Source organism: Corylus avellana, chromosome 9, assembly GCF_965113065.1.
Source record: "Corylus avellana chromosome 9, dhCorAvel1.hap1.2, whole genome shotgun sequence".
Lineage (NCBI taxonomy): Eukaryota > Viridiplantae > Streptophyta > Magnoliopsida > Fagales > Betulaceae > Corylus > Corylus avellana.
Genome location: NC_142498.1, coordinates 7588156 through 7614702, shown reverse-complemented (window position 1 = coordinate 7614702; position 26547 = coordinate 7588156). Strand labels below are relative to the sequence as shown.

Here is a 26547-nt window from a genome sequence, read left to right as displayed (position 1 = left end):
GAGAGAGAGAAACAAAAAATGCAGAGAGTGAAGCAGAGAGATTTGGGTGAGAAAACTGAAGGCGTGAGACAAGAAAAAATGAAGTGGGAAAGCAACAAGTGAAGGTGAGAGGAAAAGTGAAATATTAAAATAATGAATGGTTAAAGAAAAACTCACTTAAAATATAGGGAGATTCTGACAATAGCTAATTTGGAGGAATGTTGGAGAGTTTGATAAATGGTTTTTTTTGTGAATATTCTCTAAATTTTGCCTAATACCATATAATAAAGAGATTGTTGAGGATGCTCTTAATTTATAAAGAAATTATAGTAAAAATTGCATTACATCGCATTATCTAACAAAATATGTAATATATATGGAAAAAATTCACATACTTCCCTGAAATTACCACTTAATTGATAATGTTTCCCTTCAACTACCAAAAATTGTCATTGACATCCCCAATGATGAAAATACCCTTAATAAAAATAAATGAAAAACTTCACTTTACCCCCTTGAATTGTCATCACTTTTGCAATGCCCTCCATAAAATTTAATTTATCTCAATTTAGTGTATCCATCTTTCAATTGATTGCAATTTCACCCATCCGTTAACTTTTTTCAAAATACCCCCATTTGTTTTAGGAAAAAAAAAAAAAGAAAAAAATTGCAAAGATTAAGGCGTTGGTCAGAATTTAACGGTATTTGTAAAAATACCCATGCCTCAATATTTGCAAAAAAATTTAAATATTTTCTAAAAAATGGATATTTTGGGAATTTTGTTGGGATTTCACGGAAAATCCTAACAAAGAGTAGACATTGAAAAAAATTAAAAGTTCGATACACTAAATTGAGACGTTTTGAACTTTAGGAGGTACATTACAAAGGAAGTGACAATTTAAGTGGGGTAAGTGAAGTTTCAAAAAAAAAAAAAAAATGATATAAAGGGAGTTGAATTTTTTTTTTTACATTTTTGTTAAAGACAAAAATTAATTAATTATTTTAAATTAATAAGTGTATTTTTGCCTTACTGACAAAAATTCAATGTTATTTTTGTTTTTTGGCTGGCCTTAGAAGAAATATTATAAATTTTTTTTGACAGTTTGGAGGGAATTATCTTTTAGTGGTGGTAACAGAAAGTGAGAAACTAGACACCCCCCCAAAAAAAAAAAAAAAAAAAAGACATTGTTTGGGTTGAATGAATTCATTCATATGCGTTGTATTGGATAATACTTATATACAAGTATTTATACATGAATGTAAAACTAAGAAATCTAACAAACATAATTGACTTTACATCACGTGTCAATTACTCGATCTAGTCTGTCTAGACTAACAAATTCAATTTTCAATCTAATTTAATTTGTTAGTTTGAGGATGTATTTAGACTTTTCTATATATATATATATATATAGGGAGAGGAGTAATGATATACTGCATGCTCGGCGTGCATCAACAGTGATGCATGCCAGGCATATATATATATATATATATATATATTTTTTAAATTAAAATAATAAAATAATAATAAAATTTTTTTTATGCCTGGCCCCTGTTGATGCACGCCTGGGTGCAGCATATCACTACGCATAGGGAGAGAGGAGAGACTTTTATACCAATTTTTGAGGTGTGGCGTCTCCAACAGACATTTGTGAAGTAGTTGTTTGGTTAATGTCTTATGGTTGGAAATCATAATCTTAATTCAAGGCATTGAAAATTAACGTTGACTGATCAACTCGTTGTGTCTGAACCGGTCTACAAAAGGAGGCACAGACTATATATGTGGCGAGCTACAAGTCTACGTTATCCAAGGACCAAATTCCACACCTTTATTTCATTCAAAAAAATAATTCCACACCTTTATTTCATTCAAAAAAATAATTCCACCCCTTGACTTTTTCCCACGTCACTGCTTTGTCTACTTGTTCCCATCAACTTTTTCCCCCTTACTTTTCTCGCTTCGCTTTCGTCCCCCGATGCCAAGAGCCAAAAGCATTTGCTTTTAGTACAAGAAGAACTAAAACCACAGCTTGACACATAACCACTTGTGTCCACGTGTCTCCACCTGATTGGTTGGGTTCCAAGAACAAAAGTATTAATGGTCAATCTTAATAGCTGGTGAGCGACGCCCCGCCAATCCAAAGGAAAAAAAAGAAAAGAAAAAAAAGAATCGTATTCCGTATATAAAATGACCCTAAAGACCCTAAATTCCAATCGTTGCGAGAAAGTATATCCATTTTTATTATCACTCCCCTCCCTTTCTCTTTTTCATTTTTATTTTAACTTAATCCCTGGTTTTAAAATTTTTAATTTTTAATTTGATGTAATTTACTTTATTGGTCTTTTAAAATGAGTGAAAGTTCGAGTAATGTTAGGTACTATCTTTTTATCTTTCTAAATCCTCATAAAGTTGATGTAGTTTTTTTTTTTTTTTTTTTGACATGTCTACACAAAAGGAGGAGAGAGATTCGAACTAGTGACTCAGCCCATTAAACTACTTCTTGGGGACAATCTGATGTAGTTTTCAAAATTATTATTAAGTCAAAATTCAAGTATGATTCATTTAAAATTTAATAGTATTTTAAAAATTACATTAACTTTAAGAGGATTTTAAGAGGATAAAATGATGATACTTAACATTACTCGTGAAAGTTCAAGACATTTACCAAGTTAATCCATTTTTTTATATGCATGCACGCGAAGAAAAAAAAGAAAAAAAGAAAAAAAAATTAAACTAATTACTTCCGCTTGTGTGATCTTAAATAGCTATCAGTTGGACTATTTCTTATTCAATCGAGTCAAATTGTTCTTTTCTATTTTAAGGAATGCAAAATCCACGTTCCAAATAGCCCTTTGAAATTTCCAACGATCAACAACATAAAACAGACTTCGGCTATAAACAGATTTTCAAGTTCATTTTATTTGTGCTTTGTTCCATGGGGTTGGCCGGTCAAGTTGTTGTACCCGGCATAAAATAAAAAGAAAAGAAAAGGAATAACTGCAGCGTTTGAAAGGCAAGAAATTGCATCTTTTTCGTCGCACCTTTCTCTATCTCAACGTTCTCCATCTCATCCTTGTAGCCATAGTTGTTCTTACTTAAGAGAGAGAGAGAGAGGAGAAAAATGATTAGTTCGAATCTCTTGGCCAAATCTCCCAATCCGATTGGTTGTTGACCGAAATCAACCCACAGACTGCCCAGTCGGCCTTCTCTGACCCCGAAACCACCGTGTTTGGCTCCATAACTCGCCGGAAAGCTGAAATCCTGGCCAAACCCGTTAGCGTCACGCGACCCGACCCGGTGAATTTCATAAGTTTTTCCTCAATTGATCACTTAGAGGTATGCTACCTGATGTGTTCTTTCAGTTTATGATGTCAATTTGAGGAAATTCTAGCTAGATTCTGGTGTATTGAGCATTTTTAAAATTAGGGTTCCATCATGTCGAATTTGGGGATTTTGATATGTTGGCCTTAATATTTCGAAATTGATGAATGTGTGTGTGGTTTTTTTTTTTTTTTTTTTTTTTTTTTTTTAATTTTTTTTTTTTTTATAGATGTTAGAATTACATATAGGTTCATTTCAATTGCAACGGGTTCGATTTATTTGAGGAAATTCGGAATTTAAGGTTGATATACATGGAAAAATTGGGGATTGGGTTTTGATTTCTAATTGGTTTTATCTTGATGGGTTATATATGGAATTTAGGTGTTAAGTCAATGTTCTAATGCATAAACGAATCTGTAGTAAGGGGGATTTGGATTAAATAAGAGGATCAAACTTTAGGGAGTATGTATCAAGGAGTGATGAGGTTGTATTTCGCTTAGGTGCTAACATTGATTTTATATTTCAGTAAGGAGTACGAAGAGATTCTTGGATATTGGAATTCGCGTTAGGAGGTAAGTAGAGTTTGTTAATTTGGGTTATTTTCAATTACCGACATTTTGTGGGCCTTGGAATTTGTTTTAATGGAACTATTATTTACTCTCGCTGCCCTGTTGTATTTTGGAGATTTTGATGTTACAGCTGATATCATGTCCTTTTTGGGTTTGGGGTGTGACACAAGTGGTAAGGACAAAGTGGTCCTACCTTGGAGGGGTTCCTTGTCATAAAAAAGAGAGTTTATTTGTGCTTTGTACACTGCATTGATTGACCCTGTCAATGCTGGATTGCTTGGACCCACCTTGTGTAGAGCTTGATCATTTCTGTTTCTTCTTTCTTTAGCAGAGATCTGTAAACTTAAATACATTTGACTCCATTTTAGCTATCACCGATGGGGTGGGGAAACATCTACAGAAGACGCATGAGAGTATTCACAGTGGCTTTAGTAATATACCTAGATTATAAGGTAAAGTTTCTTATTGTGGTTCATTGCTTTATATAGATGGAACACCTTATTAAGTTCTTTTTTTGATCTTTGAAGGCTTTACAGCAAAGAGAGAAATGGACTAGCAGAGCTAAGAAATCTACTTTATGGGAAAAAGCTCATGAGCGCAATGCTAAGCGTGTTCTCAGTTTGATAATAGAGTTGGAAGGCTTGTGGGTGAAACTCGGACAGTATTTATCCACTCGTGCGGATGTGCTTCCTGAGGCATATACATGCCTTCTCAAGCAGCTACAGGACTCTCTTCCTCAACGTCCCTTGCAAGAGGTTTTGTTTATACTACATAATTGGAAAAAGTCTGATTAATGGACCTGATTGGCTTTTTTCCTAGACTAGATTTGTTGAAGTTTTTTTTACTTGTTTTTGTTCATCATTTGTATGTGTGTCATTGGTGGTATCAGAAACCATGAATGTGAAATCTATAACATATTGCATAATGTTATTGGACTGACAAATCTGACAAGTTTGCCACCATTTTTTTTTTTGAAATTTTCATTTGAAGTAGTGTAAAAGTTTTGGCAAATGTCAAACAATTTACAGAAGAATGGTTTGAAATCATCATCTGATTTCAAAAAGTCAGAGTTCTTGACTTTTGATTCTCTTGTCCAAGAATAACATTCACATGTCCTGTCACATAAATGGAAATATATGGATATTTTACCATTTGATCTCTCTTGGTATTATGTGCCCATGTTTATGCAATTTATATTTCCTGTATCAAGATAACTCCAGGTATATCATTGGTTGACTGGTCAATTTTGTTTATACAGGTTTGTCGGACTATAGAGAAAGAGTTGGGGAAATCAATGAATGATCTGTTTTCAAATTTTGTTCAAACTCCCTTGGCAACAGCATCTGTAGGATCCTCAGACTCTTGTTGGTTGTCTGCGTGTATATGTATTCTTAGACTGCGATCATCTATAATTGATTTTTGTTTTTTTTTTTTAAATCTTTAAGGGTGTAGCAAGCTTAAGTAGATTCTGGGATAATCTTATTATTTACTCATTCTATTCTGTGTAGATAGCACAAGTCCATCGTGCAACTCTGCTTAATGGGCAGGAAGTGGTTGTTAAAGTTCAGCATGAGGGCATCAAGAGAATCATATTGGAGGTTTTGCATGCTTTGGCTTTTGAGATACTGGGATGAAAAGTAAGTTGAAGTTGTTTTAAAGTTTTGTGCATACTATTGTGTGACAGGACTTGAAGAATGCGAAGTCAATTGTTGATTGGATAGCTTGGGCAGAGCCACAGTACGACTTTAGTCCTATGATAAATGAATGGTGCAAAGAAGCTCCCAAAGAACTTGACTTCAATCGGGAAGCTGGTATGCCCCAACTCTTTCCCGTATTAGCCATTTTTTCAACTGATTTTAGAAGGTCTTTCTAATTGAGAGGAAAATGACTGTGATCTGTTGATTGCTTGCTTTATTAAGGTTCTGGCAGATGAGGATTATGGATTTACTCGAGGTTATTGGTTCAAAGGGAATGACAATCCCATCATGTCAAAATTTTGTTGTTGGGATAAATATTATATATTATCAGATATGTATGTATCAATTGTACTGAATACCTCTCAATGTGTGGGTTTCTCATATTATATAGGAATTGTCTAGCTAATTACAGGCTGTATCTCAGCGATTACAGCAATCTAGGAGAACAAATAAGGCAACTAAAATCTACCTATTAATTACAAGATACTATAGCTATAATACAAAAATATACCATAACTAGAGAGACTAATTATGGCTAAATATATATATATATATATATATATATATATATCGTATCTGACTGACATCCCCCCTCAAATTGATGCTGGTCGATCAAGAAGCATCAATTTGCCCACAAGGAACTGATGATGCTGTTGTGTCATGGCCTTCGTGAATATGTTAGCTATCTGGAGATTAGTGGAAACATGAGGAAGAGATATAACACGAGTGTCCTAGGCTTCCCGAATAGAATGACAGTCTACCTCAATATGCTTCGTACGTTCATGGTAAATAGGATTAGCAGCTATTTGAATGGCACTAGTATTATTTGCATGGAGAGGAGTAGAATCAAATTGAGAAAAACCAAGCTCAGCCAGAAGCCAGACAATTTCAGAACAAGCAGTAGACATTGCCCGGTATTCGGATTTAGTAGATGATTTAGAAACGCGAGCTTGTTTCTTACTCTTCCAAGAAATCAAAGAATCACCAAGAAACATACTTCAACCCGTGACAGACCGCCAAGTATCAGGACATCCGGCCCAATCTGTATCACTATAAGCAACAAGGCGAAGAGGAGAGCCGGTTGGAAAAAACAACCCACGGCTAGGTGACCCTCGAAGATAGCGAATGATACGGCGAACTGCAGCTAAATGAAGATTGCGTGGAGTTTGCATAGATTGGCTAACCTGCTGGACAGCGAAGGAAATATCAGGCCGAGTAATAGTCAAATAGTTCAAGCTGTCTACCAACTGTCGGAACACAGTAGGATCAGAAAGAAGATCACCCTCCTCATTTCGATATTTCACATTAACCTCCATAGGAGTATCCACCGAAGAAGAATCCTGAAGACCAGCCAGGCGAATCAAGTCCTCGGTATATTTGTGTTGATTCAAGAATATACCTGAAGAATTGGTATGCACCTCCAACCCCAAAAAATATGTAAGAGGACCAAGGTCTTTCATATGAAAAGAAGCCTGAAGCTTCTGCTTGAGATGGCCAATCATACTGGAGTCAGTGCCAGTAATGACAATATCATCCACATACACAAGTAAAAGAACGAGACCAGTCGGAGTCTTGCAAAGAAACAAAGAGGAGTCATATTGGCTTTGGACAAAGGAGAAGCGAAGCAGCGTAGACCTGAATTTTTCAAACCATGCCTGGGGAGCCTGTTTTAAGCCATAGAGAGACCGCTTTAACTTACACACAGCTGCAGATAGAGAAGAAAACAAACCCAGAGGAGGAGTCATGTAAATATCCTCTTTGAGATCACCATGAAGAAAAGCATTTTTGACGTCTATCTGGTGAAGCGGCCAGCCTTGGGAGGCGGTAATAGAAATAATCGTACGCACTGTGGTCATCTTCGCTACCGGAGCAAATGTCTCCTCATAGTCCACCCCATATTCTTGTGTTCCCAAGAGCAACTAATCGTGCCTTATACCGATCTAGAGTCCCATTAGAGCAAAGCTTAATCGAGTAAACCCATTTACAACCAATGACTTTAACATTAGAAGGACAAGGAACCACCTCCCATGTCTAATTGTCCTGGAGAGCCTGAAGTTCTTCATCCATCGCTTTTCGCCAACATTCATGTTTAACGGCCTCGGAAAAACATGTAGGGATGGAAATAGAAGACAAAGTAGCATTAAAAGAAGTGAGAAAAACCATACCGATCAAGAGGACGTGATACTCGGGTAGATCGTCGAGGACCAGGCTCAGGAGGCGTGGGAGAACTGATCAAACCTGTCTCGGATGACAAATTAATCTCCGGAGAAGTTGTTAGAACAGGTTCGGATGAAGGGTCAGTCTCGGGAAGGGGCAAAGTTGGTAGACGTCGAGTATACACAATTCCAGGTTTGAACTGTTCAGGGAGAGGAGTCAATTCATCAAAACATGGTAGAATACTAATTTCAGGCAATGACTCAACATGTGTAGAAAAGAAACATTGATTCTCAAAGAAAACAACATTACAAGATATACGAAATTTGTTAGAACAAGAATCATAGCAAACATAACCCTTGTGTGAAATACTATAACCCATAAATGCACATTTAACAGACTGAGCAGATAGTTTGTGACGTTCATGAGAAGGTAAATGAACAAAACAAACACATCCAAAAGTATGCAGATTAAGATAGCTAGGATGCTGATGATATAAACGATAGTAAGGAGAATCAAAATTCAAGACCTGAGAGGGCAGTCTACTAATTAAGTAAACTGCAGTAGATAATGCCTTAACCAAAAATTTAGACGGAACGGATGACTCAAGCAATAAGGTGCGAACAACGTCCAAGAGATGTTGGTTCTTTCGTTCCGCCACCCCATTTTGCTGAGGAGTATAAGGACAAGAGCGCTGAGAGACAATTCCTTTGTGGTGTAAGAAATCATGAAATTCGTGGGACATGTATTCTCCACCAGAATCAGACCTCAAAATCTTAATACCTGTAGAAAATTGATTCTCAATATATGCTACAAAGGTCTTAAAAACGGACAGGACCTCAGATTTAGCCCGAAGAAAATAGACCCAAGTATATCAACTGAAATCATCTATGAATGTCACAAAATATTTATATCGAGCATGAGAAATTACTAGAGAAATGCCCCATACATCACTATGCACAATATCAAAGCATTTTGTAGCACGACTACCATGAGAAGAAAAGGAAAGTATCTTACTCTTACCAAGTTTTCAGACAGAACAGTCAAATGACAAATTTTTAGAAACTCGTTCTTTATTGCCTAACAAACCAAAATTTAACATATGAGACAAAATAACAAAGTTTGGATGACCTAAACGTTTGTGCCATATTTCGTTTGGAGTGTTAACTGTCATACAAGCCAAAGATAAACAACTAAGAATTGAAAAGTGCAGTGGAAATAGTCTGCCAACTTTAGGCCCCTTTGCGAGTATCTTCCCCGACACCTGATCCTGCACAAGACAACCATCACGAGAGAAATAGACATCATTGTTTTTCTCAACTAATTGGCCAACTGAAATAAGATTATTAGAAAGTCCAGGAGACACATAAACATCTCGGAATGAAGGATTGATATCTCCTACTTCATTAATAGCTAAATGACTCCCATTAGCTACTTGAATATGAGATGAACCAAGATATGGATGAACATTGCAAAGAGTATCAGATAATCTGGTCATATGATTGGATGCAGCAGAATCAATAAGCCAAGACTTACACAGAGTAGTACCATTACCTTGGAGCCTTAAGGCGGAAAAGGCTGATATAATCATCTGCTAGACCATTTCAGGAGTAAGAACAGACGATCCGGCCGCAGAAGAAAACACTGAGGACGGAAGAGGTGTTCACTGCAGCTTGATAGGCGGTAGCTTGGCGATTTTGAGGCCGAATGGGACATTCTTTGATATGGCCTTGTTTCTTACAGTTGTCGCAAGATTTCTTTGCACAATTGGCGGCAATATGACCATACTCCTTGCAGCTGAAACACTGGACCTTGCGCATATCCTTACCCTTCCATTTCCCATAGGCTGCATAGGCTACTGGATTTGGGTTGGAATCGTGCTAGAACGTAACTTATGTGAGAAGACGCTGCTCCTCGTGAAGTAATTCTCCAAAACAAATATCCAAAGATGGAGAAGGATCCTGGTTCATTAAATTTGAGCGAGTAATCTCAAATTCAGGGCGCAATTTCATCAGGAATTGATCTCTCTTGCTTTGCTCATGAACAGCTTGAACAACAGAGATAGATGCAGCAGGTACCTTCGCATAAATCATATCAGAAAATTCTCCCCACAAATTTTGAAAACTAGAAAAATACTCCTGAATGGAGAGATTGCCTTGAGTGTAACTAGCAATCTCATATTCCAACTGAAAACGACGTGCGGTATTATTTTGGTGATAAACCTTCAACAAATACTCCCACATAGTCTTTGCAGACTTATAGGGTCTCAGATTGAGCACAATAAGAGGATCGACAGATCCTAAGATTCACGACATCACACGTGCATCTTTGACCTTTCACTTAGTCAACTCCTTAGGTTTTGAGGGGCTGGATCACTACCGTCAATATGGCCCCACAACTCGTTTCCCATAACAAACAATTGAAACTGGAATTCCCAAGTAGAATAATTTTTTCCAGTAAAACGGATCCCGAAAGGCTCGCTAGAAGACATGATGAAACCAAAATAGAATCAGAAATGATAAAACCTGATAAAGGAGTAACAGGCCCACCAGATTTGTTGGACAGCAAGCCCAAAGCTCACCAAACAGCAACCTGCAGCAGTCCACAAGCAAGCCCACAAGCCCACAGATCCGCAGCCCAGTCCACCAGCCCAGTCTGCACTCACACCACACTAGAACCTGCAGCAGCTACACCACAAGCCCAGTCCGCACCTACTCTCAACACCACAACAGAACCTGCAGCAGCTACACCACGCTCACCGCACCACACCTAAACCTGCCGGCAGCACCAAAATTCCGACAGCCCAGTTCCCCGCAAGCCTAAGTTTGCCTCACCGCACCACACCAAAATAAAATCAGCCACACCTGAACCTGTGACAGCGCCAAAGCTCCGTCAGCCCAGATCACCGACAACACCACAGATTGCCGAAAGCCCACGTCTGCACAGAATCTGCCGACAACCACCACAGATCGCCGGGAACGCTCCAAGATTGCACAGAACCTGCCGACAACCACCACAGACCTTGCCGACAGCCACCAAGGATTCTCCACAAACAAAGAAACTGCCGAATAGCAGTTTAGAACCCACCAGAATGATCGACATATCTCCTAAAGTTATCGACCGCCACAAAAAACAACCTAGTCCCAACCCAAGCTTGACAATTCCTACGCCCCTCAACAGGTAATTGAAAACAACCCTAATTTAGATAATGGCTCTGATACCATATCAATTGTAGTGAATACCTCTCAATGTGAGTGTTTCTCATATTATATAGGAATTGTCTAGCTAATTACAGGCTGTATCTCAGCGATTACAGCAATCTAGGAGAACAAATAAGGCAAACTAAAATCTACCTATTAATTACAAGATACTATAGCTATAATACAAAAATATACCATAACTAGAGAGACTAATTATGGCTAAATATATATCGTATCTGGCTGACAGTATGTTACTTGATATTTTTTCTGATTGAGTTGGTTGAATAACAGGGTAGTGGTATGTTGGCTATGCTAGGCTCTATTGTCTCACCAAACCATCTCAGTCTGTTATAGCCATTTTCTTTCCTATTTGGCTTACTCTATATTTAGTCTCATATACTGGATTCTTATCTTGTTTATCTGGGTTGAGGCATTTATCATGCTGAAACTTTATGTTAGTTATGCTTAACTTGGCAATTTCCCCTTCCTATTGTTTTTAGTAATGGTCATTATTGACATTGTCTTTTGTCTGTAGAAAATACTCGTGCAGTATCTAGAAATCTTGGCTGCAAAAGTAGTAGACTTGATGATAACACGAATGCCAATCAAGTGGATGTTTTAATTCCAGAAGTTATTGAGGTATAGTTTCCCTGAAATTCTTAACGCTGTATGTCTGCATCCAGGAGTGCGTTGGACTCGGTGTTATGTATTTTAGCATATAGGGATTTGAGGCCTTTTTTGGTTTCTCTTGAGAAATATGACCCCAAACATTTTATTGACTCTTTGAAAAACTTGAAGAACCTAGAAGTCATGAGAAGTTTTAAAAATTTGACCCTGTTTTGTAAATTTTTATCAGGGTCTTATAAAAGAAATGTTATATATTTATTCCAAATTATGCTTCTTAAATTTTCAATAGTTTACTTATCAAAAAAAAAAAAAAAAAAATTTATTCCAAATTATAGTATTAAAAATAAAGAAAATTAAAAGTAAATATAAAGTTTCTTTATTACTATGAGTACATATGAAATAAGACGGAGTAGCCCAGTAGTAGAAACATCTATCCAACAAATCCACTAAGCCAAAACTCATATTTTTTGGCGATAACTATGCAACGTTTCCCCCTGCCCTCCTGTGCAAGCTTTTTAGGTGGTCCCTGGAATTATTTTCTATTGTGTCCTCATGTAATGTTATACATTTGGAATAATAGAGATCTTGAAGTGGGTTAAAGAAGTGCTTCCTTTATTACAGTTCACTTGAGTTGTATGGATGATTGACCTAATTATTTCTTTAGATTTTATTTTGTCTCTCTTATAGTCGAAAATGTGGCCTTTTTCTTTTCATGTATCTTACTCCGCATTGTATTGCTTCAAATGATAGTCTACAGAGAAAGTCCTTATTTTAGAGTATATGGATGGCATTCGTTTGAATGACTTGGAATCACTAGAGGCTTTTGGTGTTGACAAGCAAAAGCTTGTAGAAGAGATTACACGCGCATATGCCCACCAAATTTATGTTGATGGATTTTTTAATGGTGACCCTCATCCTGGTACTCTCTCTCTCTCTACCTTTTTCCTTCTCTTCAGGTGGAGCGTGTTGAATTGTATTTGTTAAAGTATTAATTAAATGATTAAATTCATCATTTCCTATTAGCTTAAGTTTTTAGTGCAAGTAGTAATATTCCATGTGTTGTCTGGTCCTTCACACGAGGGCAGTGTTAAAAGTATTAATTAAATGACTAAATTCACCATTTCTTATTGGTTTAAACTTTTGGAATAAGTAGTGATTTAATGTTTTTAAGTCATTCTTTTAGTGAGAGAAATTTCTTTGGAGCATGTGTAGTGTGAACTTCTCCTGAAACTCCCCTTAAAATCTGAACTTTTGATGCATACTTTTATACACGCGCTTCCTAGGTCGGTAGATCTTAAGTGGGTTGTATTTTCAAAATTTTAGATCAAGTCTTTAGAATGGAATCATATTGCCCGGTTTATAATTTCAACACATTTTCTTCATTGCTAAGTTGATCATGTTTCTTTATCACATTGCAATAGAGTGTGTTGTCTGATCTTGAGAATCTTTACATATTTATTGCTTGTGAGACAAAAGTTTATGCATGGAAAATGCCATGCGGCACGTGTGACTGATAGAGTTTATGCAATCATGGCAAAAATAAGAACCCATGACAATGTAAATAAGGGCGCCCTCATTGTAGCTGGAATCTATTCTTTACTATCTAGATGCTCATGAAATAGTGCGTTCTGCTATATGAACTGCTTTGTCGGGAACTTTATTGCAGGAAATTTTCTTGTGAGCAAGGAGCCTCCTCATCGTCCAATTTTGCTTGACTTTGGGCTTACAAAAAAACTATCAAGCTCTATCAAGCAAGCACTGGCAAAGATGTTTCTGGCATCTGCAGAGGTTTGTACAGATCTTTTGTAATCTTTCTTTTTCTAACGTGCTGACCTTGATTTCCTGAGCCTTTATGAGTCTATGCTATCAGACATGAAAAAGTGCTATTGTGTTTTTCTCCTTGCCTTTTCCTTTGAGGGAAACATAGTTCTTTCCTCTCTTTTTCTTTCCCCCTTTGTGTTAGTTTAATGTGTATGACTCGGTTGTCATGATGAGTGTTAAAAATTAATTCAAATTAATCATAAGAAACTGTGTAAGAATAATTGAGAATGATCTGTTTTCACTCACATGACTCAATTGAAGTGTAGCGTTGTGCAGTTTTCCATGTGAAGTATATTTGAGAATATTACTTATCATTATGATATTGATTGCACTGGTATTCCACTTTAAATTATAGTGGTTTTAATAGAAGTGGTTCATTGCTGCTGACCTTTGCTTTAAGGTTGCTTCAAACTGTTCTCTTTGAATGATGAAATATTTTGTGATGCTTTTGCTACAGGGGGACCACGTGGCACTTTTGTCTGCTTTTGCAGAAATGGGACTTAAGTTGCGCCTGGACATGCCAGAACAGGCAATGGAAGTAACAACTATATTCTTTCGTACTTCGACGCCAGCAAAAGAATCTCTTGTAAGTATACAAAAAGCTCTTCTGAGTTTGCAGTTCTTGCTTCTTACATTGTTTCTGCAACTTTGGTAAGTCCCACTTATTTATTCACTTATTTGTTGGTTCTTTAAGCAATCCATGAAATCATTGTCGGAGCAAAGAACAAAAAACATGAAGGTGATACAAGAAAAGATGAAACTCAACCAGAAAGAGGTTAAACGTTTTAATCCTGTAAGTTCATGTCTTCTCTCCTATCCTTGTTTCTTGGATATGTTAATTGACCATTTTCATCAATGTTCAATTCGGTAATAACCTTTCTTTCCAGGTTGATGCATTTCCTGGGGATATCGTAATCTTTTCACGGGTCCTTAATCTTCTAAGAGGTCTGTAATTGAGATACCTATTGTAAATCGTTGGCTCAAATGATTGTGAATTTTAATTATGATTGTTACATGGATTTAGGGCTTTCTGCTACAATGAATGTTAGCATCGTATATCTAGATATCATGAGGCCATTTGCAGAATCAGTTTTGCAAGGGTGAGTCTATCCTGAAGCTTGGTGGGTCATTAGTTTTTATTATTGTTTCTGTTGTAATCTCTGATTGAACTCAGGATGCCTTCTCAGAAATATTAATAGGGGACCTGCAGTTAATGATCGGTGGATGTATGACACACCTGTGTGCTCTGATGTGGAGGCCAAGTTAAGGCAGCTCCTAGTTGAGCTGGGGAATAGTGATAAAATACTTGGAATCCAGGTGTGCAGTGTTATTTAAATATTAATGTGATAGGACAGTAATCTGAACAGTCTGTTTATGTTTTCCATTTATCCTGTTCTGTACGTTAGACTTTATTTATTTTTAATAAGTAATAACCAGTCTTATTAAAAGCGTAAGGCAGTAATATTAATGTGTACATTAGACTTTTCCAGCTGCAAGTGTTGTGTATTTTCCTTGAGTGTCGACTTTCTTTTTCCCTTAAACGATGAAATGATTGGTTTTGTTGTAATCAGTTATTTGCATGGATTTGAGATTGTAGAGGCATGAATTTTATGTTCCTTTGGAATTCTCCTTATTTTGTTTTTAGTATGCTTGTATATGGATTACGAGCTTTTTCATGTTAGGCATGCTTTCCCTATTGCTATGGTCATTTTTCCTTCCTCTATTTGGTTAACAAGTGTCGCCATCTACATCTTTTTGTATGTCATTCCATGACTTTCATTATGGCATGCAGGAGGGCTCAGTATCACTTTTAACTGCTGGCAGAATTTTGGTGCTTTAGTAACTGCTAAGAACGTTTCGAGGCATTTTAGAAATGACAGAATTTATAAATTATTAACATCATTTGAATGGAACTATGATTACTGAAGTGGTTGTAGTAAATGCTAAACTTATATCATGCGCCCTTTTCCCTTGCTTTTATAGCTTACTATAAATGTCTTTCACGAATCACACATCTGTTAGACTGTTTTGTTCCCTGGGAGTGCACTCAACAACAAAAGCTATTGATTCATGCCTTGGAATTTGGAATAGGACCCTGAAGGCAGATTTGGTCATGAACAGTTCTTGCATACCAGTATATAGTTGCTTGATATCTGTACTGGGTGTATGCTACTATCTATCTGTTTGAGCGTGTAAGTTATGAAGGATGAATGGAAATTGATTGAGTGTGGAAGTTTTTTAGGTTTGTAGCAAGTAGAAACTAGTGATTCCGTTAGTTGATATGAATGGGCTAGAAGTGAGGAATCCTTCAAAAGCATAGAGGTGATTAGGTGTTAAGAACAAAGTTAGGTTATGCTGCAGGTTTCAATATTCAGTTTTGTGCTTGAACTTTCTAAGTTCTGAATAGAAGTATAGATCTGATTATGTTAAATTCACTAGCAGTCTTAATGGTTATTTGTAATTGTACGTTATACGCTTCAAAATGTAAGAATCCTATTTTCAGCTCTTTGGCGGGAAGCAGAAGTTTCCCCTTTAAAATACATGAAAAATGGATCCTCATTTGAGTTCCTTTTCTTTGGAGGATTTTGTGGTACAGTTAAAATCAAAAGAGCTCAATGTGTATAAGATCTAATATATATTTACCATGTACAAATGCACATAGTTAAATGTTTCTATTTGGTGAATGAGACGAGATTTACCATGGGTAACGAAGGAAATTGGGTAGTGTTACCAACACATCTTAGTGTTTCTCTAACCTTTATATTGTTTGTTTGGTTATATTTGTTGTTAATTAAGTATTTTGTTTAAGAATATTATTGAGGTTGGTAATTTGGATTTTCAATGCAGATAACATTACGATATTTTTTCTATTTTTCTTTTTTTATGATGAAATTCATAATTTTGTCTAAAGGTATGTGCCTACAAAGATGGAGAGGTTGTCATTGACACTGCTGCTGGAGTGCTTGGTAGATATGATCCTCGTCCAGTCCAGCCTGATAGCCTTTTTCCAGTTTTTTCTGCGACAAAGGGTATCACAGCAGGAATGTTACATTGGCTGGTCGACAATGAGTGCGTTATAGAATTTTACGAACTTCAAAGTTTTACCTTTTCATATAAATCAAAGATAATCTGATCATTTTCTATTTTCATGTACAAATGGCCCAGCTACCAATGTTTCATTACACTAGTGCTTTTGACAGTCCATTCCATACTCTAATAGTGAGCTTGGCATGAAACCTAGTGTTTTCTGGATTTGGGAATGCAGCCACATGTATTTGCGTCGAAATATGGATGGCTGTATTGATTCACTCAGAAATTTGATTAGTTATGGAGAGTTGTATCCAATCTCCATGACAGTCATAATACTAGCATGAAATGCAGATTAAAATAAAAAAAAAAAAAAATCTTATATGGTTTAAAAATTAAAGTATGCATGCTCAAGCATCTGAACCATAGTACTCAAAATAATTGGAATATATTTAAAAGTGGGGGGTGGGGGGGCGCGCTATTCCTTGTTGGCATCCCTCTCTTTATGAATTAACAAAAACCTTGGGATGACAAATTTTGTAAAATACTCTTCTACAACAAAACTTCTATAATAGTTGCTAAATTTCAGGGAACATATCTGACCATTTCTTCAAACATACTTGTCTCAAATTTGACTTTAATAGTAAGAAACTTAGACATATGTTGATAAATTCTACAATGAAGGTAATCCCAATAAGGACATCTTATTTCAATACTCTTTTTTTCCCCAATCATAATTTTTCCGAGTGCAGATATGTGCCAATTCTACATATTTGCATGAACCATGTCAGACTTGGCAGAGTTCTTTCCTCTCTCTCTCTCTCTCTCTCTCCCCCCAACATGAGATAGATATTGATCCCACATTGGACACTAACAAATGCATACAACTTTAAAACCTAAAATTTTGTTTCTATGTAAACTGTAAATTAAGAACTATTTTTGAAATTTGTTTTCTGGCCATATTTTCTGCCTTTAATATTTGTTTCTGAAATTTTATTGTGCAGGAAGCTGGAGCTTGAGGAAAATGTAGCAAGTATTTGGCGAGAATTTGGATCAAATAGGAAAGATCTCATCAAGGTTTGAGTTTTATCTCTAGTCCAGATAATTTAGTATCAACTGAAAATTTTGATTTCTTTTATCATTTTTGTTTGTTTGTTTTCATTTTTAGGTCCATCATGTGCTTAACCATACATCTGGTCTTCACAATGCTTTAGCAGACATTGCTAGAGAAAATCCTCTACTAATGTTAGACTGGGATGAATGTTTGAATCGTATTGCTATGTCAGTACCTGAAACTGAACCTGGCCAGCAGCAGTTGTATCACTATCTATCTTTTGGTTGGTTATGTGGTGGCATTATTGAGGTATAATTCCTTACCAACATGTCAGAAAAACTTTATGTTGTGTCAATTTATCTAACCTCTATGGATCTCAAAATGATCTAGGGTTATTTATCATAATTGTTAATGCTTGCATTTTTTCCCTTGAAGTGGTGCTTGAAGTTGTTTGTTCCTTCTTGCTAACTTTTAGCCTGGCCCAAATATACCTAGTGTTGATACAGTTAACCACGTTCCAAAATACCGACCGTGTGCACCTGCAAGGGAGAAAAAGAGTAAGCAAAACAGTTTGTTGGAGCAGGCTAGTGAAGGATAGCTTTGATGCACAAGTCAATGAGGAATATGAGAGAGATAAAGGCTAAAACAAAATATTGAGCGAGAAGGAAGGAAGGAGGGAATGACCCCTTTTACTTGACATTTGCCACTTTTTATAATTGATTGCCTCTAACCGTTTGTGACGTGGGTTCTGACTGTCTATTCCGTGGCAACGGAGGAAGCTGAAGCTCAGACTGATCGGATCTCTTCCCTAGTGAATGGTTTGATCAATCGGGGGTTTTTAGGCTCGAGAGTGGGTTCTCCTTCTCCGATCGGGTTTTTAGGCCCGGTTGCCGTGTGTACGACGATGGTGGAGGTGCAGCCAGAGCCTTCTGTGGAAGTTGGATTGGAGAAGGCGATGGGTTGCTGTTTCGGTGATGGCATACCTATTCATGGTTGCGTGTCGGGGGCCTGGTTCGTCTTCGGAGGCTGCTGTGTTGCCGGAGACAGCCCAGGGCCGGTAGAATATTCCAGTGAGTACTGTGTCCAGGGTATCTGTTTCCCCTGTTGTCACTGTGAAGGCTGCTGTCTATCCGGTGGAGGCCTCTGCCTCTCAAGCGCCTCTAGTAGTGGTTTGTGTCCCTTTGGAGGTAGCTCCTGTTAAGGCTAATCGTATCCTTGCATCGGAAAAAGGGTTGCTTCGTCGGGGGGTTTTTAGGGTCTAGAAATGCTTCTCCTTCTTTGCCTGCGATGAAGGAGGCTTCATCGTCAGTTAAAGGTTCTAAGGTTGTCGTCTAAGAATCACTAGTCTGTTCTTCTTCGATGAAGCACGCGGTAGAATTGGGTTTGAGACTCGGCGAACCTTTTCCTCGCATGTTGGAGGGTGGTGCTCCAATTTACTCTGTCTCCAAGTCTCAAATAGGGTATGCCCGGAGAGTGAAGGAGAAGATTGCTAAGCAGTTGCATAAGAACAAGGAGTTGTTTGCCGAGGTTGTGGTAGAAACTGCGGAGAAGGGGGTGGAGAACTATTCGGAGGTAGTGCTAGATGCGGTGAAATTTGCCTCCATTGTGGGATTGTCTGGTGGTGAAGGAGGTGACGAGAAAAGTCTTTTGAAGCTTTTTTCGAATATTGAAGAGGAGCGTGAGCCCTATACCCCAAAGGTAAAAGGGAAGAGGGAACTCAAGAATTTAGAATGCTCTATCAATTATGAGGCTTGAGGGTGACTTTCTCCGAAAAGATGCCAGTGCCGGCGGGGTTGTGTTGGGACGAAAAATGCATTTTCATTTCCTTCAGAGGTGCTTTAGGGGCTTTGGGTTTTTAGGGCTGGTGTTGGGCTAGTGTGGGCTTTAGTCTTTGGGTTCTCTTTTTGGTTTTTCTGTTTGGCTGTGGTTACTTGTTGGGTTTTTGGGTTGGGTCTTCTTTGGTTTTGTCTTTGGGTTTTAAGCTGGGCTACCTATGTATACTTTCTTGTGTGCCTAGAGGCGCATTGCGCTTTTTTTGAGATATACAATATTACTTATCAAAAAAAAAAAAAAAAAACTGTTTGTGACATGTCAACCGGATATCCTACGTTCCCTTCACCCTCCTTACACCCCCTTACCTCATGCTGGGAATAAAGGGGACAGTTGTTGAGATGGCGAGTGGAGGGATCCCATGTGATAGTTGTATGGTGTTCTCGGGTTATGGGCCCTGAGCTGGAAATTTTATGGAATGGTCGGATCTTGGGCCCAACACCAAGATTTGAAGTGATCTCTGCAAGACGCTGTTTTCTTTTCAATTAAGTAGCATGGTCTAATATACCTGGACATCGTGAAACTAGAGTATTTAGTCTGGCTTCCTTGATGAGAAAGAACAGGCTTGAGACTTGATAGTATTTCCTTTTGCCGCTTTCTACACCATAAATGATCCCCACTTCATTTGTTCCAATAGATTTTAGCTCTCTCTCTCTCTCTCTCTCTCTTCCCATGTGATGATGTCTTCCCTCGTTCTATCAGCAGTGGATGGTGCATCTGTTGGATATCCTGTGATTTCTGTCATGCCTATTGTGTTTTGTTTGTCAATGTGATATGTATCGAAAGGACCATAGGAGTGGTCAAAGAGATTTGTTATTCTTGTGAACTTCCTTCTTGTTCTGAACCTACCTTGTCTCATGTTCTGACATTCTGTTTGGATATCACAGCACGCATCTGGGAAAAAATTTCAGGAGATTCTTGAGGAAGCATTCATTCATCCCCTGCAAATTGAAGGCGAGCTATATATTGGAATTCCTCCAGGCAAGTGTCGAACTATGCTATGCTAATTTTCTTGATATATTATGTACAAATATATTTGTAGACATGATTGTATTGCATTCTCATTTATGTTGGACTGGAATTCACTTTATATTTTGTCATTAATTTAAAACTGTGTTACTGATACTTGGATTTATGGTAATGATAGTTTGGGGAAAATAGTGTTAGTGGCTAATTGGTTCATGATCTTCCTTATCACCATTTACTATTGCTCCTCTCCAGGTGTGGAATCTCGACTTGCAACACTCACACTAGATACAGATGACCTGCAGAAGCTCTCAGGGATCAGCAGTCGTCCTGACATGCCCTCCTCATTCAATATTTCCCAAATGGTGACCACCATGCCCGCTCTATTTAACATGCTCAATGTTCGTCGTGCCATCTTACCTGCTGCTAATGGACATTGCTCAGCCCGTGCTCTAGCACGTTACTATGCAGCCCTAGCTGATGGTGGTGTGGTACCCCAACCTCATTCCTCTTCTAAACCTCCACTTGGCAGCCATCCCCATATCCCCAAATTTTCTTCTGAAAAGACCATCAAAAGGCAGAAAGTTAGGAAAACTAAGGAACCAGCTGCTGCTTTAATGAAGAGAGTTAATGAATATGATGAGCAGAAACCAGATTACAATGACGTTAGCCATAGTAGTAATACCAGCAGCGATAGTTGTACTAGGCTTGTCGATGATAGTAGCGGTAGCAATAACAGTAATGTCAGTGCGACTGACAGAACTAAAAATAGTAATCTTCAAAAGAGTACTGCAGGTAGGATTTTTAGCAACCCTAGAATTCATGACGTATTCTTGGGTGCTGGTGAATATGAGAACTTGGTTTTGCCAAATGGGAAATTTGGCTTAGGGTTTAGGAGGTTTAATTCAAACGAAGGGTCCCTGGTTGGCTTTGGGCATTCAGGAATGGGCGGATCAACAGGCTTTGCTGACATGAATAATAGGTTTGCCATTGCTGTGACCCTGAACAAAATGTCTTTGGGCGCTGTAACTGGAAACATCATTCAGCTAGTTTGTTCGGAGTTGAATATCCCGGTACCGGAGGAATTCTCAAGATTTAGTGTGAGCGGACCCGATGAACAGTTAAATTTTGGGAGACCTATGATTAACTGAGGATGGGAAAACTTTTTCCCTTTACAATGTTGTTCTGTGTACTATTTATCTTCGCATGCAAACTCTAGAAAGGTTTTTCCTGCCCATTGATATTCCAAAGGAAATTGTAGATGTCACAGTTAATCTATACACAATATATATACATACATTGGATTCAAGAAGTTGAAAATAATGTGTACATGAGAGCCTTTTTTTCCCCCTTCAATAAAGATATTTGTGGGGTTTTTTTTTTTTTTTCTTTGTGGGGGGGAGGGGGTGGCGGCGGATGATCTCAATATACTGATGAATTGATATGGAGTAAGATGCTTGCGAACCGTTGGGCACCATTTCTTAAAAAATTCATGCACCTGGTTTTGTTCTTACCAATTGGGCCAATTCCCATCAGTAAAAACTCGTTGAAAGCTTAAATCCTGGAATTGTATTGTATATACTGAGTAATGATGAGATGGGACTAATCCTTGCCAAACACATTCGTCGAGGATAGACTTGCTAAAATACATATATCTTTATTTATTTTATTTTATTTTATTTTTTTGAGCTACTAAAATACATATATCCACTTAAGATGAACATTGACTCATTTGTTTCTTTCCAAATTATAAAGATTCAAAAAATATATATATTCATTAAAGCCATTATATATATATATATATATAAAGATTTGGGCCTTAGATGGTTGTAAATTCATTTCAAACCATTATTTGCTGAAATGGGGTTGAATTTTTCATAATGGTGATTTTAGAAGCCACATTATTTTTAGAGCGACACAAGAGAGACATAAGAGAGTTCTAGCATTACTCCATTCCTTTAGAATGACATAAGAGTGATATAAGAGTAATATAAGAGTGACTTTTAGCATTACTCCATACAACAAAAACTATACAAAAAAAAAAAGAGGGGTTTAATGACGTTTGGGATAATGTCTATTGGTAAAAAGTCACTAAAAGGCGTCATTTTACTGTTCAAATGACACAATTTCTAAAGTGGTGTCCTTGGAACACTAACACCATTCAAACGACACCTTCTGGGTTTGAGCCTCCCCCAGAGGTTTCCCGGGGTGGCCGTGTGCCACCCCCATGGGTCGGTGGTGGCCCTGACCACCTCTTGGGTGGCTCGCGGGCCACCCTTAAGGTGGGGGTGGTTGCCAATCGACAGCCACCACTCTAATTTTTATTTAAAAAAATAAAAAAAAATTAATTTGCATGTTTTTCCCTTTTTTTCGATACATATAAATATTTCAGTATAAATTATTTTTTTTAGCTTTATTTAAGGGATAATGACGTTTGAATAGTAAAATATTACCTTTTAAAAGGTGATGCTTGAACAGTAGCATCACCTTTTATAAGGTTACATTTTGGGGGAAAAACAACTTAAAATGGTGGCGTTTCAATAGTAAATGTCACTATTCCAAATTTCTCGACCATATGTTTTTCGATGTTGTTGGGAATAGGATTGCAAATCTGATATTTGCGCAGCGAAATGAATCGAATTCCCATGCCAAGATCCTTTATGAAGTTATAATGCCCTGTAGAAATCAATTAACTAGTAATTAACTCAATGGTTCATCTCCCAGCCTACATCCCTCACAGGATAAGGCTCAGGGATCTTAACATTTCCTAAACGAGAGAATACAGCGGAAGACTTTAAACTACAAGAATAAAAAGCAATAACTAAATACCACAATTGTAATCACCATAGTAAAGATAAATACCATCACATAAATAGATCCTCAAATGTACTGGTCAACAGACTTGTCATCAAAAGATACATATTACAGACCAAAAGATAAATGTTTGAAAATAAGATAATAAGATCAACGCCTAATCTTGAGTAATGCTAGCATGATGACAATCTCAATCATCTCTACCCGTATGGTTCCTCCATCATCCCATATAGACTTTAGCCATACTGAGTCAATGTCCTCAAAAATGACCTGAATCAGGTCCTAAGCAACTACCATGATTCGGTCCGAAGGCATCATTCTCTACGCTAGCTAAACCGCGCAATTATACATAATGGAAGAGGAAAAAAAAAAAGGGGTAAGTCCAATGACTTAGTGAGAAATAATGCACACAATACCCATGCCATTTAGTGATGAACTTCGTTTGGTAAAGTATGCAACATTTTAGGTATGACAGTTATCCTTGAATGCAATATGAATATAGTACATGCTATAATGATGAGAATCAGTGATAGTTCAACAGTATAGTCTACCCGAGATATTACCCATTCTCAGCAGGGTTGACGCTGTCCCGAGGGACCTGTAATACTGTAACGCCCCAAGTTCTAGAGGTAGAGCGATTGAGAGCAATTGTAACATATTCATATTTAAACCAAAAAAAAAAAAAAAAATTCTCCTAATATAAGATCATAACGTCACCAGAGTACTATAATTTTTCGTTTATAAAATCACAAACACATAATGTGCTAGTATTCAATAATCTCATAAACAATAAAATTACACCGTCTATGCTTAGCCCAAGCCGTCTAGTCTATAGAATGGAGTCCCAGACACTTCTACTGCTACTGCTCCTGCTAGTCCATAAAGCAGCAATAGGATCTTTAACAACTAATAGGCCCACTGGTACCCATGTCTTCAATTATTACGATATACATATAGAGCAATCTGAAAAAGATGTATAGGGAGAAGGGGTGAGTTCGACAACTCAGTAAGTAGCCACAAAACCAAGATGCTATAAAATATGCAATGCAGATGTTATGCTATAATATCAATTATGCACAATTAATAAAATAAATGACAATTAATTCAAGAATATTAGGTGACTTATGAGATGTACAAGCACTTCCTTTTTCTTTCTTTCAAAACTGCTGTTTTACCCTTTTGACCCGACGCCACAATTTTTACCGTGAGCAGCGCACGTTGGCTTGTCCCGAAGGACCTATATGCTTATCCTGTCGTCATAGGGGAGAGCTACCAGGTTGGGAACTTCCCTAGGTGAAGGCCACCTGGCCGGTAGCACACACCTTCTCGTAACCGTCCTTCGGTGTGCTTGCTCTGCTACCCTATGCGGTACCGATCGTCACTATAATCGTGTCTCGGGTTAAACATTTAAAACCATGAATGCACATATAACATTTCATATGATCTGTAAACTCATATGTAACTGTATACTGTGCTATAAATGCACATATAACATTTCATATAATCTGTAAACTCATTTGTGCCATGAACTTTGAGAGCTCTTTTCATTCATAATTGCAGTCATGCATAAATCATGAGATAGGGTAACTGTATCACGTAAAATTCTTAAACAATGACATATAAATAAATAAAACTTGTTATTAAAAACGAAAGGAAGTGCAATTGAAAATCATGTAAGTGAATCCTTTATAAAATCCCCAACATTTTATTTCAAGGATTTATAATAAAATTTGTTGGGGTTTTTGGTGTTGTGTCCCCTTACCTGACATTGCATGCCCTTATTTTGAATCCGCATCCAAGTCACAATTCCTACAACGGAGGTAAAAGTACCTTAGTCATCAATTCGTTTTCAAGTCTCAATCATGCATCACTTTAGTTGTTAAGGATCTTAACTCTAATTTCTATCCCACCATCGTCTATCCTTAACCAAAAACATTATAGTGACATCAAACCCCACCATGCTTGATTTATATGCTTCCCATAAAATTCTAATAATCAACTCAACTAAGGCCTTATTCCAAACCATTGCTTTACACTAAAACACCAAGGTTATAATATTCTTATTACTATAGAATCATCAAGAAGTTTATCTAGCCATATTATTAATCTCCTCCTAAGCCATTTAATTTAGCAACTTACTCCCAATATCAAAAGGTTAGAAACATTTACAAAAATCACTTTAATTATCACAAGACGTATTAGCATCTAAACCCAATAAGCATCAACTTCCATGGATCCCATAACAAATCATGATCAATTAACACTCTAAATATAATTAACTTCTCCAAATAGCAATTCAAGTGTTCATACACTAAAAGCCCCAATTTAATTCCGACTACAAAATTAGGGTTTAGCTTCATACTAAAAATACCATAAAAGATATGAAAATATTACCTTGGAGAGTTCTCAAATTTTTTATTTTTCTTCATCCTCCTCTTTCTTTCTCTTCTTTCTTTTCTTCTTCTCTCTTTTCTTTCTTTTCTTCTCTTTTCCCTTCTCTCTTTCTTTTCTCCTCTCTTTCCTTTCTTTTCTTCTTCCGGTTCTCTCACTCATCTCACGCTCACTTGAGCTGTGAGCAAATGGGCAAAATTTCTCCCCTTTATAAGATGAAGAGCTTGCCGTATGTGGGACATTTGTCCCACATACACTCTAGCCACCTGCTGAACCAGTACAAGTGTCAAGTAAGCTTGACACATTAGCTGCCCAGGTGTTCACCAAGAAAGCTGTGAGAGCATGCTGTATGCCATCTGTAAATTTAGGTGTCAACCAAGCAGCTTAAACTTGGTCCCCAAGCAACTTCTCATACAATGCCATGTGTCATCTTGAGCTTGGTGCCTTGTCAAGCTTTAAAATCCTCATGCATTTACATTAAAAATTGATCATAAAAATCTACAATTAATCCTTAATGAACCTAAACCTTTTGACTAACACATACCAAAAAATCGTGGCTTACAGACATCATTAACCCATCCAATTAATTTCCCAAATCGCAGGCACTTCAACTACTCCGCAGCTTGACCTATTAAACTTGGGAAAATCATAATTTTTTCAATTTAACTCCAAATGACACGAAATTTGGCTCGAAATTTTCCTCATTAAAAGATCCAAAACATATCAAAAAATCATAGCAACCCATAACATTTTGGTACCTCAAAAGTCCCTCAAAATCCTGTGCCTCTGTTTGACTGAAATTCCTGTTTTGACACTTGAATTTTCTAAAAATCATAACTCCTTCTACAAGTGTCCAAAAATCATAAAATCACTTTTAAAATCTTCCTTTCTCATCATTCTATAATGTCTTAAAACAGTTTTATTTAAGGTCACTCATAGAATTTTTGGTGTCCAAAACAATGTGACTTTTCTTTCAATAACCACTAAAATTATAACTAGCAATTTTCCATCATCTTTCACATTAAGTCTATTTACCTAACTCCATATAAATCTTAATAAAATTGCAAATCCTCCTTATCCTTGATATTAAGATCAC

General features: G+C 37.2%; 1 protein-coding gene and 1 long non-coding RNA gene across 4 annotated transcripts; one reads left to right on the top strand and one right to left on the bottom strand.

The window, feature by feature from the left end:
• The first annotated feature begins 2808 nt into the window (after positions 1 to 2808).
• LOC132188991 (ABC1 family protein) lies at positions 2809 to 21592 on the top strand. 3 transcript variants are annotated; one of them, XM_059603452.2, is made up of 20 exons: positions 2809 to 3316; positions 3828 to 3873; positions 4239 to 4322; positions 4398 to 4625; positions 5129 to 5215; positions 5379 to 5468; positions 5555 to 5681; positions 11457 to 11560; positions 12299 to 12467; positions 13215 to 13336; positions 13827 to 13955; positions 14064 to 14162; positions 14257 to 14314; positions 14394 to 14469; positions 14557 to 14686; positions 16281 to 16438; positions 17401 to 17473; positions 17565 to 17759; positions 20168 to 20261; positions 20502 to 21592. In XM_059603452.2, exons 3-20 carry the CDS (start codon positions 4248 to 4250, stop codon positions 21395 to 21397), a joined length of 2910 nt encoding a protein of 969 aa, XP_059459435.2. In that variant the 5' UTR covers positions 2809 to 3316; positions 3828 to 3873; positions 4239 to 4247; the 3' UTR covers positions 21398 to 21592. The 3 variants fall into 3 exon arrangements, with proteins under 3 accessions (XP_059459435.2, XP_059459433.2, XP_059459434.2); XM_059603450.2 differs by having other exon boundaries at positions 4202 to 4322; XM_059603451.2 differs by having other exon boundaries at positions 4199 to 4322.
• A 2163-nt stretch (positions 21593 to 23755) lies between these two features.
• LOC132189002 (uncharacterized) lies at positions 23756 to 25618 on the bottom strand. Its single transcript, XR_009440993.2, has 3 exons — positions 25455 to 25618; positions 24823 to 24869; positions 23756 to 24023 (listed from the first exon to the last, which is right to left on the bottom strand). It is a non-coding gene; the product is annotated as an uncharacterized LOC132189002 (long non-coding RNA).
• Between the last annotated feature and the right edge of the window lie 929 nt (positions 25619 to 26547).

Bases quoted from the DNA above. Each gene is read 5' to 3' on its own strand.
- LOC132188991 (XM_059603452.2), top strand. From the start codon at position 4,248: ATGGGGTGGGGAAACATCTACAGAAGACGCATGAGAGTATTCACAGTG. The intron at 5,469-5,554 runs GTTTTGCATGCT...ATTGTGTGACAG, and splicing joins TCAAGAGAATCATATTGGAG to GACTTGAAGAATGCGAAGTC. The intron at 14,470-14,556 runs GTGAGTCTATCC...ATGCCTTCTCAG, and splicing joins GCAGAATCAGTTTTGCAAGG to AAATATTAATAGGGGACCTG.